The sequence below is a fragment of the Panthera uncia genome (genome assembly GCF_023721935.1).
Source record: "Panthera uncia isolate 11264 chromosome A3 unlocalized genomic scaffold, Puncia_PCG_1.0 HiC_scaffold_12, whole genome shotgun sequence".
Taxonomy (NCBI): domain Eukaryota; kingdom Metazoa; phylum Chordata; class Mammalia; order Carnivora; family Felidae; genus Panthera; species Panthera uncia.
Genome location: NW_026057579.1, coordinates 8,858,666 through 8,872,268, shown reverse-complemented (window position 1 = coordinate 8,872,268; position 13,603 = coordinate 8,858,666). Strand labels below are relative to the sequence as shown.

Here is a 13,603-nt window from a genome sequence, read left to right as displayed (position 1 = left end):
AAGATCACTTTGCAAGTAGTAAGATTATGAATTTCTCTGGGAAAAGTTTTATCTTAAACATGATGAGAAGAAAAGTTCTCCCCCCACAACCTACAATTATAATACGAACAACACAGACTTCACAAGAAAGATGAATTTCTTTCTCCACTACATGAGAAAACTTCAGAAGCATCTTCATTCCACAGACTGCTTCTGTATTTGGCTTATTATTTCTCCTGTTTAAGTACATTTTCAAAAGGACTTCGTAATTCAGTGTGACGAGTGTACAGGACGTGCGAAGAGACAACGAGGTGGCATTCAGTGCACTGAGAAGACACAGGCAGTCCTTGCCTTGCAGTCTCAGGATGCACGAATTTCAGTCACCATGAATTAGTTAAATGACACCAGTCCCCCATAACATGGTTCAAATATCAGTCAGCAGTATGTTAATTGTATAGATACTCTACAATCGTATAATATTTGGTATATTAATATCTTATTAACATTCAGTACATGAATTGTAACTGTATAATGTACAAACTTCACTGCAAGCTCTCTATTCAGGCCACAAATCACCACGTGACAAACAGACGCACGTCACATTCAGTGACAAATCACATCGCTTCTTCCCATGTCTGTGACTGCTCACTGAGCACCTGTCAGCTCGTGCACAGACGGCAGAGTGGGTAGTTGTGTTCCCTCTGGTCTCCCAGTGAGGATACACTCATGTGACATTTTAACAAAAACTGGTAGCTGAAAGAGGGAATTAGCCAACAAAGATGAAAGTGCTGTAAAGAAATAAAGAGTGTGAAGTCTGGATCATGCTGGAAATAAAATTTGAACGTAACATGTAAGTGGAGTTCTAGGAAGAAACAGATGACGGTAAGAGCGTGGACCCGGCTGCCGCTCACGAGCCAATAGACGCACAGCCAGAGAACTCGGTGAAGGTGAACTTACTGGTATAAAGGAAGAAAGCGGTTCTGATAAAAAAGAGGAAGATGCTCCCGAAGAAGTGGCATCCACAAAAAATTTCACATCACGGGAATACGAATACGGAGATATTTCATGCATTGGAAGTACAAAGGAAAAGAATGTTGGAAACTGACCCGAACTTAGAAAGGGAGTAGGACAGTTCATCAAGGCACAAAAAAGATACTTGCTCCGTGTCACAGAATTATGACAAGAAGGCAAGCACTGTGCAATCTACTTAGTAAGTAGACTACTTGAGAATCAATCTATGCAAGTTTTTTTGTAAAAAAACAAAACACATTAATTCTCACTGGTTCTAATATTTTAAATAACAGTGCACTAAGTAAATATTAGTCTTAATTACTTTTTTACTTCCTTATACATTTAAAACTGACAGTAAGAGAATTTTTAATGTTCTTACAAAAAATTTTCAAAGTCACAGAACAACTGTCACTTTCCCACTGATTATTAAGATCACTTTGCAGGGTGTCTTGGCTACCAGGGTCATTTTTATAGTCCCACATTACCATGCAAATTGAATAAGCATAACAATAAAACAAGTTTTCCCTACTATAATTATAAGATCAATAGTAACACTTTACGTTCCTTAAGTTTTATGTTTCCAAACTCCTTTCCAGACTTTGAACAAAAGGACAGATAGCTTTTTTAATTACAGCTGTATAATGATGGCAAGCTAGAACAATGGTGAATTGACAGAAAGGTTCTGACTTAACACAATACACAACCATCCTTCCAACCACTGAAAGCTATCGTTCCCTCAGTATCAAGAAATTTACACCATTTTAAGTATCTTCCATAAAGCCAGTCATCAGGGTCAAGGGTATCCATCTCAAGTTATATATCCAATAACAAAATTCTGCCATGTCACATTTACCAAGTTTCTCTTAGGTGTCACAATTATTAGCTGGGCTAGGAATGTTAAGTATGCCAACAGAAAAGAAGCTTCCTTTGATATCAATCCTTCTATCATATTAGTTATTTTATTCTCTAACAACTACACTGGCTCATTTAAAAAAAATTTTTTTTAACGTTTATTTTATTTTTGAGACAGAGAAAGACAGAGCATGAATGGGGGAGGATCAGAGAGAGGGAGATACAGAATCTGAAACAGGATCCAGGCTCTGAGCTGTCAGCACAGAGCCTGACGTGGGGCTCGAACTCATGGATCACGAGATCATGACCTGAGCTGAAGTCGGATGCTTAACCGACTGAGCCACCCAGGCACCCCAACGCTGGCTCATTTTAAAACATTCCCATAGTGGATAATTAAGGTTTTAGTCACCAACAAAATCAATCCTATACTTTCTACTAACCACTAATAATTCATGAGGTACTGTACCAGGATTGTTTTTAAGAGGAAAACTGAACAGAAATTTTGAATGTATTCTAACATCTGACTTAGGTACTTCCTGTCTGCACTCTCTCTTTTAAAGTGGACGATTTATTTGGCAACTTCATCCAAAATGACTACTCTGAAATAACTACAGTAATTTCACCAAGTGGATTAGATGATTGTGCCTTTGCCATTTTCAGAAAACAGTCACCCACACGAAGCCAGTAAGAAAAATCCAACACATGACTTCCCTAGGAGAGACCAATTCAAAGAGTTCATTATTCCCTCACGAGTTTATTATTTAAACCAGACCCAGAACCGTAAAATACTGCTTCTGAGATGCACACACATACGTACATATATGTTATATGTATACTTGGTAAAAACAGTTCCTACCTCAGGATCATCATCATCAAAATCATGGTAGGTGGAATGATCTGGATTATTCACTTTATCTAACAGTTCGATTGCCAAAGACCGTGTCAAAGGTTGTGTGACAAAAGGGTGCTATAAAAATAATATAGAACAGAACACTCATTAGAAATATGATTGGATGACATTTTACCTTTTGAGAGAAAGATATTTCAGGGAACAATAATACCTGTAGTAACTTCTCAGCAGTAGGTCTTTTCTTTGGATTTTTGGTGAGTGCCATTTTTACGAAATGATGAAAACTATTTGACCTAAGAAATTTTGAAAATTAAGATTTTTAAATTTTAATTCTTTTTTTGGTCATGATTATAAAGTAAATAACACAAAAATACTTACCATTTCATTTTATCTTTTAGTTTAGGAGGCTGAAAATTACTTTTTGTCATTAGAAATAATGCTCTGAAAAATCAACAACAAATTGTTACACAGCATTTTAAGCTTTTATATTTTAATATATAATATAAATAATTCTATTACTATTAAATAATTCTATTACAATTACTAAGATAGAGCAAGACTCAGACTAGTATTTACGATGTAATAAGTACTGGAGGTGAGAGGATCACCCTTAATTTAAGCACAGAACTCTTCAATTATGACACACTGACCTCATTGGGTGCAAGTCGAACATAGGCGGCTGAAGCTCCGCAAGTTCTATGGCAGTGATTCCCACAGCCCAGAGGTCACACAGCTGGTTGTAACCCCCTTTCCTCTCAACAGCTGCGACTTCTGGAGCCATCCTGAAGGAAATATTGCAGGGAAAAAAAAAACTGCAAAACTTGTGTTTACTGTATTTTCTCCCATCTTCCCACCAGAGGCACTTGGAACTATCCCTTTCTAAGCTGAGGCCTATTTAGGCCTTGATATCTGAAAAATAAGTATGCAGTGTTTTAAAGATCTCTGTCGAGATCTTGATCCCTTAAAAGACCCTCCATCCCAAGACCCTCCTGGTGATTCCTTGGTTACTTTGCTATACTTATAAAGGTTTATAAAACTTGACATTTATAGTACAGCAACATAACCCAAATTTGTCCACACCTTAATCTCTTTTCTCTGTACAATGTAGAATTTTACAGAGAAATAATATCTTGCAATAAATGATCTATAATTTTTAGCTCTTACCCGTTTGTACCAGTGAACTGCAATCTGGCCTCTGTTTTCGTATGACCAAAACTACTTACTGGGGCATTAATAATCTTCATTTAGTATTTAGCTCATACTTACTATAAATTTAACTGGCAGTTTTTCAGCTTTATTTTAAAGGTGGAAGTTATAAAAATGAGTGTCTGCTTTTTAAAACTGTATTTATTTAGAGGAAAATTACCCAAATTTAGTTTTAACTTTCCTATATAGTCTTATTCCAATTGTAGCTCTATAAATTTTTATTTGACTGATTTAAATTATATTTTCAAATATAAAAGTTTTTAAATTCTAAACAACGGTTTTGAAAATAACCAACTCTTACATATCAAAAGAATGATTTTAATAAGTAACTTTACAAATACACACTTGTCCTCCTATTATGATTTTAGGGAAGTCAAGTAAAGTGGTGAAGTTAAAAATACACACACACACACACACACACACCCCTTCTGACTTTCAAAATGCTTCCTCTTAAAATCTTTCTAATCTTAAAGTACTTCTTAAAAATATTCGAACTGTCATAAGAAAAGTGAATTTTAAAGTATGTCAGTTATTACTTTACTGATGGTTGGAATCTTCCAGCTTACTGGTACAAGTGCACTAGCAGAGAAGGAAAATGCATAAAGCTGATATGCCCCACTTGCCGTGCGAGGAGACGTTCTCCACTCCTCTATAAATACACAAGTGAAAGACCCCAGCTAGTGCTTCTACTCCTGCCAGCTAGGCTGTATGCTTATACAGTCAACTGAGTTCATCTTTGAACCTCTTTATTCATTATATTATATACATTATTATATAATATTATAAATATGCAATTTAATTAAATGTTATAAAAAAACTGATTTGTTAGCAGGTTAAAAAGGTAAGTTATGAAAATTAAAGTGAATGCTTACAAAAAAGCTTGTTAAAGACAAGTTTCTAAAGACAAAACCAAAAAACCTAGAAAATTATGTTGAGAATATGACAACTCTAAAAGACTACGAAGGCTACAGAATGCATAATTCCATTTGTAGGACATTCAGGGAAAAGGCAGAAATCAGATTGAGTGCTGCCAGAGGCTAGGGATGAAGGGACAGCATTTACTAAAGGGGGCAAAAGAACACTTCCTTGGGTGTTGGAAACCTATCTTTTATATTGAGTATAGTGCTATTTCTCACCACCAAAGCATACAAGTCTCTCAACACTGGGAGACTTGCACACCTAGTAAGGCTAAATCTATACCTCACAGACCTGACTTAAAAAAAAAAAAGGCACATGCTTTGTATGTCCAAGTTCTTTAGAACTAAAGATTGCGCTTTAGAGAAACACAACCTGGAAAATGTAGTTGATGTATTATGGGTATAGTTTACATTATTAAGATGTAACTCTACTTAGAGAGCCACTCAAAGAAAAGGCCTTGGTCTTATGGCAGGAAAGGAAAAAGGAAAAAGGAAAAAGGAAAGAAGGAAGAAAAAGAAAAGAAAGAGAAAGAAAAGAAAGTAAAAAAGAAAAAGACACTCCTAAGCCTGAAATTAAAAGGTTTAACATACATCTGTGTTAATTTTGAGATCTGCCATTCAACAGATGTTTCTGATTAACTGAGGAACTGCCAACCTTAGTCACTCTGGACAAGACATTCCATTCTGTTCTACATCCCTAGAGTTCATGTGGGAAAGACATGATATATATATATAGAGAGAGAGAGAGATGAAGACAGAGTGTGTTCCAAAAATTTACTTTGCCTAATTCACAATTTCCCACGTTCTGAAGACAGTTTCACTCTCTTGTGGGTAATAACATTAGAGTTTTTAATCTCTGAAGCTGCAGTTGGAGATCAGTAATCATCAACAAACATTTACTAAATATGTATAAAAACCATGCTGGACCCTACAGAGCAAGCGAGAGTTCCTTTATAGCAAGGTTCCCAAAAGCCATTATCAATCTTTTTAGAGCTTCTTCCACTTAATGAACATGGTAAAATATTCTTTGGCTGTGTATCCACAAGTGTACCCGCCTACACTGCTTAAGCTCTTGATGATCTTCTTAATCTGTTTTAGTCTTAAAATTTTTGACCAGTGTATGTTTTCAATAAATGCTGTATTCAATAATGACAGAAAAACAAAATGTTAAATTATCAATTAAAATACAATTACCAATATGGTGTACCAATGAAAGATTTCCGTTTGGCAATTGTAGCTGTAATCTGTGCAGATACTCCAAAATCAGCTATTAAAAAAAGAAGAAACATTTAGGGAAGAAAACTGAGGGAAGGTAAAATATTTACAGTAACATGAGAAGAAACGTTTAACAATTATTTTCATTAAACTAATTTCACAGAAACGAGATATTCTTAAACATCACATTAAACTTTTTTAACTTTTATGGGTTAGCACTAAAATATCACTAAGTAGTCAGGGTGTATTACAGCCAAATAGATTCTCATATATCCCTGCATGAATCAGATGAAAACAAAAGTCAATGATTTTGATGAGAAAGAGAGAGCTGAGAAAATTTAACCCGCCAGACTTAATAATATTATAATTTCAAATTCTCAGGACCTGAAATTCAAGGAGTATCACTGGAAGGGACCTTACATAGTCATATATTCCATTCACTTCCTGCCATACTCATGATGACTGACATCAAACAAACCAAGAATCTACTGGCAAATCTGCCTAGCCTGAAAAGACACCCAAACAGAATGTTCCCCAAAATCTTACCTTAGCAATACCTTCTAATCCCAACACCAATCACTAGGAAATTTGTTTTTATGCAGGACTTGTTGCTATTCTTTAAGTATGTTGAGGTCTAAATATTTTCTAGTTTTTTAACGGTCATTTCTAAATCCTTATCAACCAACGTTTTATATATAGGATTTCTGTCAGTAAGGCACATAATATTAACACAAAATATTAAACTGCTGATAGAAACTGTTCACTAAGACATCAATAGTTAGATAAATGCTTTTTTCATCTTTAGAGGTAGCTCAGCAAAATTTTATTATGTAAGTTAATTATCAGATACTTTTATATCTGATCAGTCCTACTGTAGGCTATAATTCAAAATAGTTTTATTCATGCTTTTATAAAATAAATGTTTTTTGAATTCTGATTTGTCTTATAGTAATATATAATCTGAAATAACTTTCCTATTTATTAAACTCTTCATTTAATACCTAACATCCATGATTCTGTTTATAAAAACTACTATACTATGCATGTTCCCAGTCTCAAACTTTCAAATTAAGTTATTATTTAGGTTTGGAACTCTATTTTAGTCATAACCAAAAGTTATAAAAGGTACAGTTTGAAATAAAGCAACATCCAGCATCTAAATTACATCCTTATATTAGTAATATTGGGGTTTTTTTTTGTTTTTTTTGTTTTTTTGAGAGAGCGAGAGAGAGAACAAGTGGGGAAGGGGCAGAGGGAGAGGGAGACAGAGAATCCCAAGTAGGCTCTGCGCCGTCAGTACAGAGCTCGATGTGGGGCTGGGTCCCACGACTGCTGGGATCATGACCCGAGCTGAATCAAGAGTCTGACTCTTAACCAACTGAGCCACCTAGGCACCCCGACTATATTTAGTTTTAAATGCTAACGTAAAGGATGTAGGATTTTTGGTGTTATTGATTTTTTGGCTTTTGTTTGTTTACCCTGTTTTTTGGTTACAAGGCAATTGTGTACAAATTTCTTACTAAAAGTCACATTCCTCAGGTTACAGGTGAAAGAATTCCTGAAGAATTACTGTTTTGCCATATCTTTACAACAAATCTGTCATATGTGAAGGGCGGACTCTATCCCCATGTAGGAGAAAAGGGAACAGAAACCGGTTACATATGCCCACAAACGGATTTCCACCTAAAAATACACAGATGCTGAGGGAAAAACTAATCTTTCAGAGGCAAATAAAACTTCCTATGTTCTGGAATAAATTTGCTCAAATGACAAAATTTTAATTTACTTACCCAATTTTACATGACCATTATCCGTTAACAGAATGTTAGCTCCCTTCAAAGTGAGAACATTTTAGTTAAAGTAAGAAACTTTTTATCAGACAGCACATATAATTGATCAAATATACGTACATAAAATGATCACAAGTGGCAGCCTTAGACCTAGAAATACTTAAAATTTAAAGTATGCCCAATTAAAGTGTCAAATTATTATATTTGCAGGAAAACTTAGGGTCTTTTAAGACAATTTGACTATTCTTATAAAATGTTCTACCTTGCAAAACGCTGCTATTAACACAATATGAATGTTATTATGAAAATGATGTATTAGTTTTCATCTGTTAAATTCTTACTGATCAAACATTGTGACTGCCCTAAAACATGACCTAATACTGGCATTTTCAATTTCTGTATTACATCTTAAACGTGTTACTTCCTGTTCTAGGAGTTCATCATCAGTTGAACCACTGCTGGTGCATAAGACTGAACCTTGTTGCTTACTCATGAGGCTGTCTATCTTAATGTGTTTGCCCACAGTTGAGGACCACCCAGAATATAAACAACTAGCCACAGGCCCACCGGATTAAAATGTCACCTGGCTGCATGACTGTGAGATAACAATAATACACTGGTTTCTACCCCCGGTTCCTAGCCCAGTTCTCCTGAAAGCCCTGTAATTTCCTAAGTGACAAGAGCCCTAGGAGCATCTTTTGTTCTAGTATATGCTCGCAGACCCTGGTTCTTGATGCAGTGTTCCTGAAACCTTTGTAATTTCAGGGGTCACAGAGTAGTGTCTTCTGTTCTAATGGAGCAACTCTGGGTAGGCTCCTGGATGACTCCTGGATGAGGGCTGATCACTGGAAAGACCAAGCCATGACTAGAACTTCAGAATTTTCAGCCCTGCCCCCCATCCTCTTGAGAAGGGAGAAGAGCCAAAAATGGAGTTAATGACTGATCACGCCTACATGAGGAAGCCTCCATAAAATCTCAATGGTATGGGGTTTGGAGAGTTTTCGGGTTGAATTACACATAGAGGCACTGGGAGAGGGGTGTGTCTGGAGAATGCATGGAAGCTCCAGGCCCCTTCCCACACACCTGGCCCTACACACCTCTCCCATCTGGATGTTCATCTGTATCCTTTATCATATCCTTTAATAAGCTGGTAAACATAAATAATTCCCTGAGTTCTGAGAGCCACGCTAACAAATTAACTGAACTCAAGGAGGGGGTCTTTGGAACCTCCAATCTATACAGTCATTTGCTCAGAAGCACAGCTGATAAACTGGGCTTGAACCAGCATCTGGTGTGTGTGTGTGTGTGTTGGGGGAAGGGACAGTCTCATGGGGCTGAGACCTTATCTGTGGGATCTGATGCTCTCTCCAAGTAGACAGTGTCAGAATTGAGTTAAATTGTAGGATACCCAGCTGGTATCACACTGGGGAAAAACCTGCAGACATTTGGTAACCACCAGGGTCAGAATGAAGTGTTCTGTGTGAGTAGTAAAGAAGCCTCAGGAAAGAAGCATACAGTCGGAAAGAACTGGGTTTTTCCCCCACACAGAAAGGGAAAAAAAACTCAGTTTTTCCCATTTCAATGTTAGTAGCATTTTGGCCACCTCTACTTCCTGATCTGAGCTCCAAAAAAGACGATAAAACCACTACATCTTCAATAAGCCCAAAGGTATAGAGACTTTCTAAATTTTATTTTTTGCCTTTTCTGTAACTTTTAAATGAGCAAGCAAAAGTAAGCAGGCTAAATCTTTAGTCCAAGGTGCCAACAATCATGTAATTATAGGCTAACAGGAAAAGCATTAGGAAACCGGCCCCACCCAAAAAAGAGGAAGCCATAAAGAAGACTGTACCCCCTGATATTACTGGGAATAATGGGAGAAACAAGAAAAAGAAGGGAGAAGGGACTACAGCAGGGATTTTAATTTGACCTAAGCCCCAGCGATCTAGATGTCTGCCACGGTCCTCAGTTTGGTCTTTGCCCAGCTCCAGACTAATTTTCCGAAATTACAGTTTATATCATATTACGTGCATCTATGGCCTCTGATGCTCCCCTCTTCCTTCCATCCTTCCATCTCTCTCTCCTTGAGCAATCAGGTACTATTTTATGTTCTAGGGTTATAGTAATGAGAATAAGCTCCATCTCTCATGAAGTTTACAGTGAATAGGAGAGAAAGAAAATCTAAAAATACATGCACACATGAATGAATGAATGAATGAATGAACGAACCAACAAATGATTCAAAGCCAGGAAGAGGGAAGTACTCCAAAGCCAAGTAAAGCAGGAAGAGAAGGCCTTTCTAAGGCAGTGATGTCTGAGCAGAGATCTAGATGAAGTGAGGGTGCAGAGGCATGCCAAAATCTGGGAGAAAAACATGCCAGGAAGAGGGCACAGCAAATACAAAGTCTTGGTGCCAGAATGAGTCAACATACTCCAAAAACAGCAAGCTCAGTGTGGCTGGAACAAAATGAGTAAAATGGAGAGGAGTATGAGATGAAGTCAGAGAGAAAAGCTGGGGCCAGATCATGTAACACCTTACAGGCAATGGTAAAAAACAAACAAACAAAAAAACCAAACAAACAAAAACAAACATCTGGATGTTATACTGAATAACGGGATGGTGGTTTATAAGCAGAAGAGTGACAAGCTCTGATTTAAAAAGATCACTCTGGTTGCAAGGTGGAGAAGGGACTGCAGAAACACACAAGAACAGGAACAGGGAGACTGGTTAGAAGGCTGCTGCAGAAGTGCAGGTATTAACAGACCAATGGCTTAGACCAGGGTAGAAATAGTGGTGATGGTCACACTCTCCCCAGCTGGGCTCAAACTCTGAAGTTCAGCACACAATTCCTCCTGGAATCGAGCACAAAACCATCCGGCTATCCCCATCATATGTTCTCTTCTCTTTGATAATATGGCACAGCTTTTATATTCCCTAAAATGACCCCACACTTTCTGACGTCTTCATTTTTGCTTACATTGTTTCTTCTGCTTGGAAGGCACTCCAACCTCCATTTCTGACACAAATTTATCAGTCTTTCCAGATCATCTATGTGCTGATGACACTGCTTTTAATGCACTCATGTTATACTTCTCCCTATAAACTCCAAAGCTCTTTGCTTAGGTCTTAAATGGCTTATGAAAAACACTTAAAGTAAAGGATCTCAGCAGATGATCTGAGAGTTCACTGAAATTTCATGCAAAATATGAAGGCATATGCATGAGGACATTTTCTGAAAAGAGAGTCCATGGCTTTCATTAGAGACTCAAAGAACAACATGATTAAGAAAAAAAATATTAAGAACCTTTATGCCAGAGAAAACCTCAGAAAATAAAAGGGGGAGAGAAATAGGAGAAAAGATGAATGAGGAAGAAGGTAAAAGAAAAATAAATGAAAGAAAAGAACTAAGTTGGGGAGATGGCAGTATCTTTAGAAAGAACCTCAGGAAGCCCTGCCCAAGCACCCTGGTTTACCGCGGAGCTGACCCCAGCACACCCAGTGCACCTGCTCTCCTCTGCCAGTTAAATCAGATCATCAGAAGATGTTACAATTGAATTTATCCATTTTGAAACATTATTAATGATAGTTCCTTAAGACTACCAAAGTTTTCTAAAATACTCAAAGTATGAAATGTTGTAAAAACCCTAACTTGATGGAAGCTAAGGACTTAATTTGCAATTTACAAATAAATAACTAGAGATAAGCTAATATGGGTTATTATAACACTAATCCATAAATGTATGCTTTAAACAGGTGAATTTTGTGGCAAGTGAATCACATCTCAACAAAGTGAATTGTATCTCAATAAAGCTACTTTAAAAAAGTAATAAAATTCTTAAAAGTATCACTTAATTTTATTACAGTAACATATTTCAGGTAAGAAATTCATCAGATAGACTAAGACAATTTTGCTCAACAGTTTGGTCCGAGTATTTAAAAAATGAAGAGAGGGCCATTAGGTTAAACTTATGATGTATACCTTTATATCTCTGTGCATTTTTCCTTTACTGTGAAGATAGTATAATCCCTGGAGTTTCAAGAAAGAAAAAGAAAAAAAAACAAAACAAAACAGAAAATTAACAAGACTTTATTTATTACAGAGAATACTTTGGGATTTAAAGTAATCAACTGAGTAGCAGTTTCTGTTTTTTATTTACTCATCACAGATAATCTAGCAGTAATCATTAATTTATTTTACTGAAATAGCCTAAAAGAAGAATCAAGAAAATGAAAAAGGCAAAGTTCTGTTGGAAACACTAATTTTCTTAAGACAATACTTTCCACTAAACTCTGCAAATAGTTTGAAATAACTTTTAAAAAGCATAAATGCAATTAGTATTAAAATGAGCTTCAATTCCCATAAGAGTGCTTAGTTTTTAAGCCTTTCTTTGGTATTAAGAGAAGTATAAAAATACGAAACAACAAATTCACAGCACTTAAATTTGAGGAGGTCATATTGTCACACTGAGGCTTTATAGCGCTTATCTGCAAATAAAATTTGAGTCTACTAGACAATTAAAATGTGTTAATATACAAGAATTTACCAAATTAGATGTTCAATCCTTACTTTACTTAACAGACAATGCGCAATAATTAAACAGTCTAATAAAAAATGTTAAATCAGCACTGGATTTACCTGTAGTGTTTCTCTGCTAACATATGCAATTTGCAGTTCTGACAGAGGTCCCGTTACTATAAGAGAAGAAAATTTATATTAATGAAATTAGTCAAAGCATGTTTTTCAGTAAATGGCAAAGTTTTTACAAGTTCCACTAAGCAGTAGCCTTAATACACCTAAAAAACTGTACTAAAACATAAGCTCCATCAGGGCAACATTTTTTAAACCTGGTTTTTTCAGTGTTGTATCTCCAGTGTTCAGAACGGTGCCTGGCAGGGGAAAGCTGCAAACAAATGTTGTGGAATGAATAAAAGACTGAAATACTCTCTGAAATTAATTATATTTTCATGTTTGTACCTTGCTGATCAATATTACCTCTTAAATGTTAAAAGAAATAAATCATGGCCTAGAGGTTTAGCTAGTTTCTTTTTTAATGTTTATTTATCTTGAGAGAGGAGAGTGTGCACACATAAGCTGGGAAGAAGCGGAGAGAGAGGGAGACAGAGAGTCCCTATCTATGCTGACAGCACATTAATATATGATCATAAACATATATATAAACATAATGTATGTTCATAAAGATGCAATCAATAGACAAGTTTGGAAAGTAAAGGTCTCTTCCTTACCCAAACTATTACTCAATAATACTCAATAATTACTCAATATCAATAGTTTGGCCTAAGGTCTACCAGACAATCTTATAAAGAGACATTTTAAATAATGTATGTTATGCATCTCACACAAGATTATGAACGGAATCATGTTACATATACAATTCTGAAACCTGCCCTTTTCACTTACCACAGACACCTTTCCATATCAATACATGTAACTTAAATCATATTATTTAAATAATATTTCCCTGTGTGCATCTATCCACTACTGAAGACATTTAAGTAGTTTTCTCTTTTTCACTACTAAATCACTTTAGAATAAAGAAATACATTAGATGGGAGAGACTATTCTAAGAATGGAACTAAATTCCAGTGGTGGAATCTTTTTCTAGATAGTAATCCCATATTTACCCAAACTTAACAACTTTGTAAAAATGTTTACTTTGGAGTACTTGTGGTATTTCACAATTGTGGAAGAGAGAAATGTATTTCACTTAGATTCTACTGGAGCGCCTGGGTTAAGCATATGACTCTTGATTTGGCTCAGGTCATG

General features: G+C 36.0%; 1 protein-coding gene across 5 annotated transcripts in view; it reads right to left on the bottom strand.

Annotated features, from left to right (window-relative positions):
- MAP4K3 (mitogen-activated protein kinase kinase kinase kinase 3) overlaps positions 1-13,603 on the bottom strand; it is a 207,365-nt gene that overhangs the window by 69,374 nt on the left and 124,388 nt on the right. For all 5 annotated transcript variants that reach the window (XR_007462406.1, XR_007462407.1, XR_007462408.1 and 2 more), the window contains exons 5-12: positions 12,455-12,510; positions 11,798-11,845; positions 7,821-7,863; positions 6,010-6,082; positions 3,343-3,474; positions 3,071-3,133; positions 2,904-2,985; positions 2,699-2,809 (exon numbers count right to left, since the gene is read on the bottom strand). Coding sequence is in view for 1 of the 5 variants with exons in the window: in XM_049652249.1 (XP_049508206.1) it covers positions 2,699-2,809; positions 2,904-2,985; positions 3,071-3,133; positions 3,343-3,474; positions 6,010-6,082; positions 7,821-7,863; positions 11,798-11,845; positions 12,455-12,510 (608 nt within the window). In the remaining 4 variants the exon portion in view is untranslated. The remainder of the gene's footprint in view (positions 1-2,698; positions 2,810-2,903; positions 2,986-3,070; positions 3,134-3,342; positions 3,475-6,009; positions 6,083-7,820; positions 7,864-11,797; positions 11,846-12,454; positions 12,511-13,603) is intronic.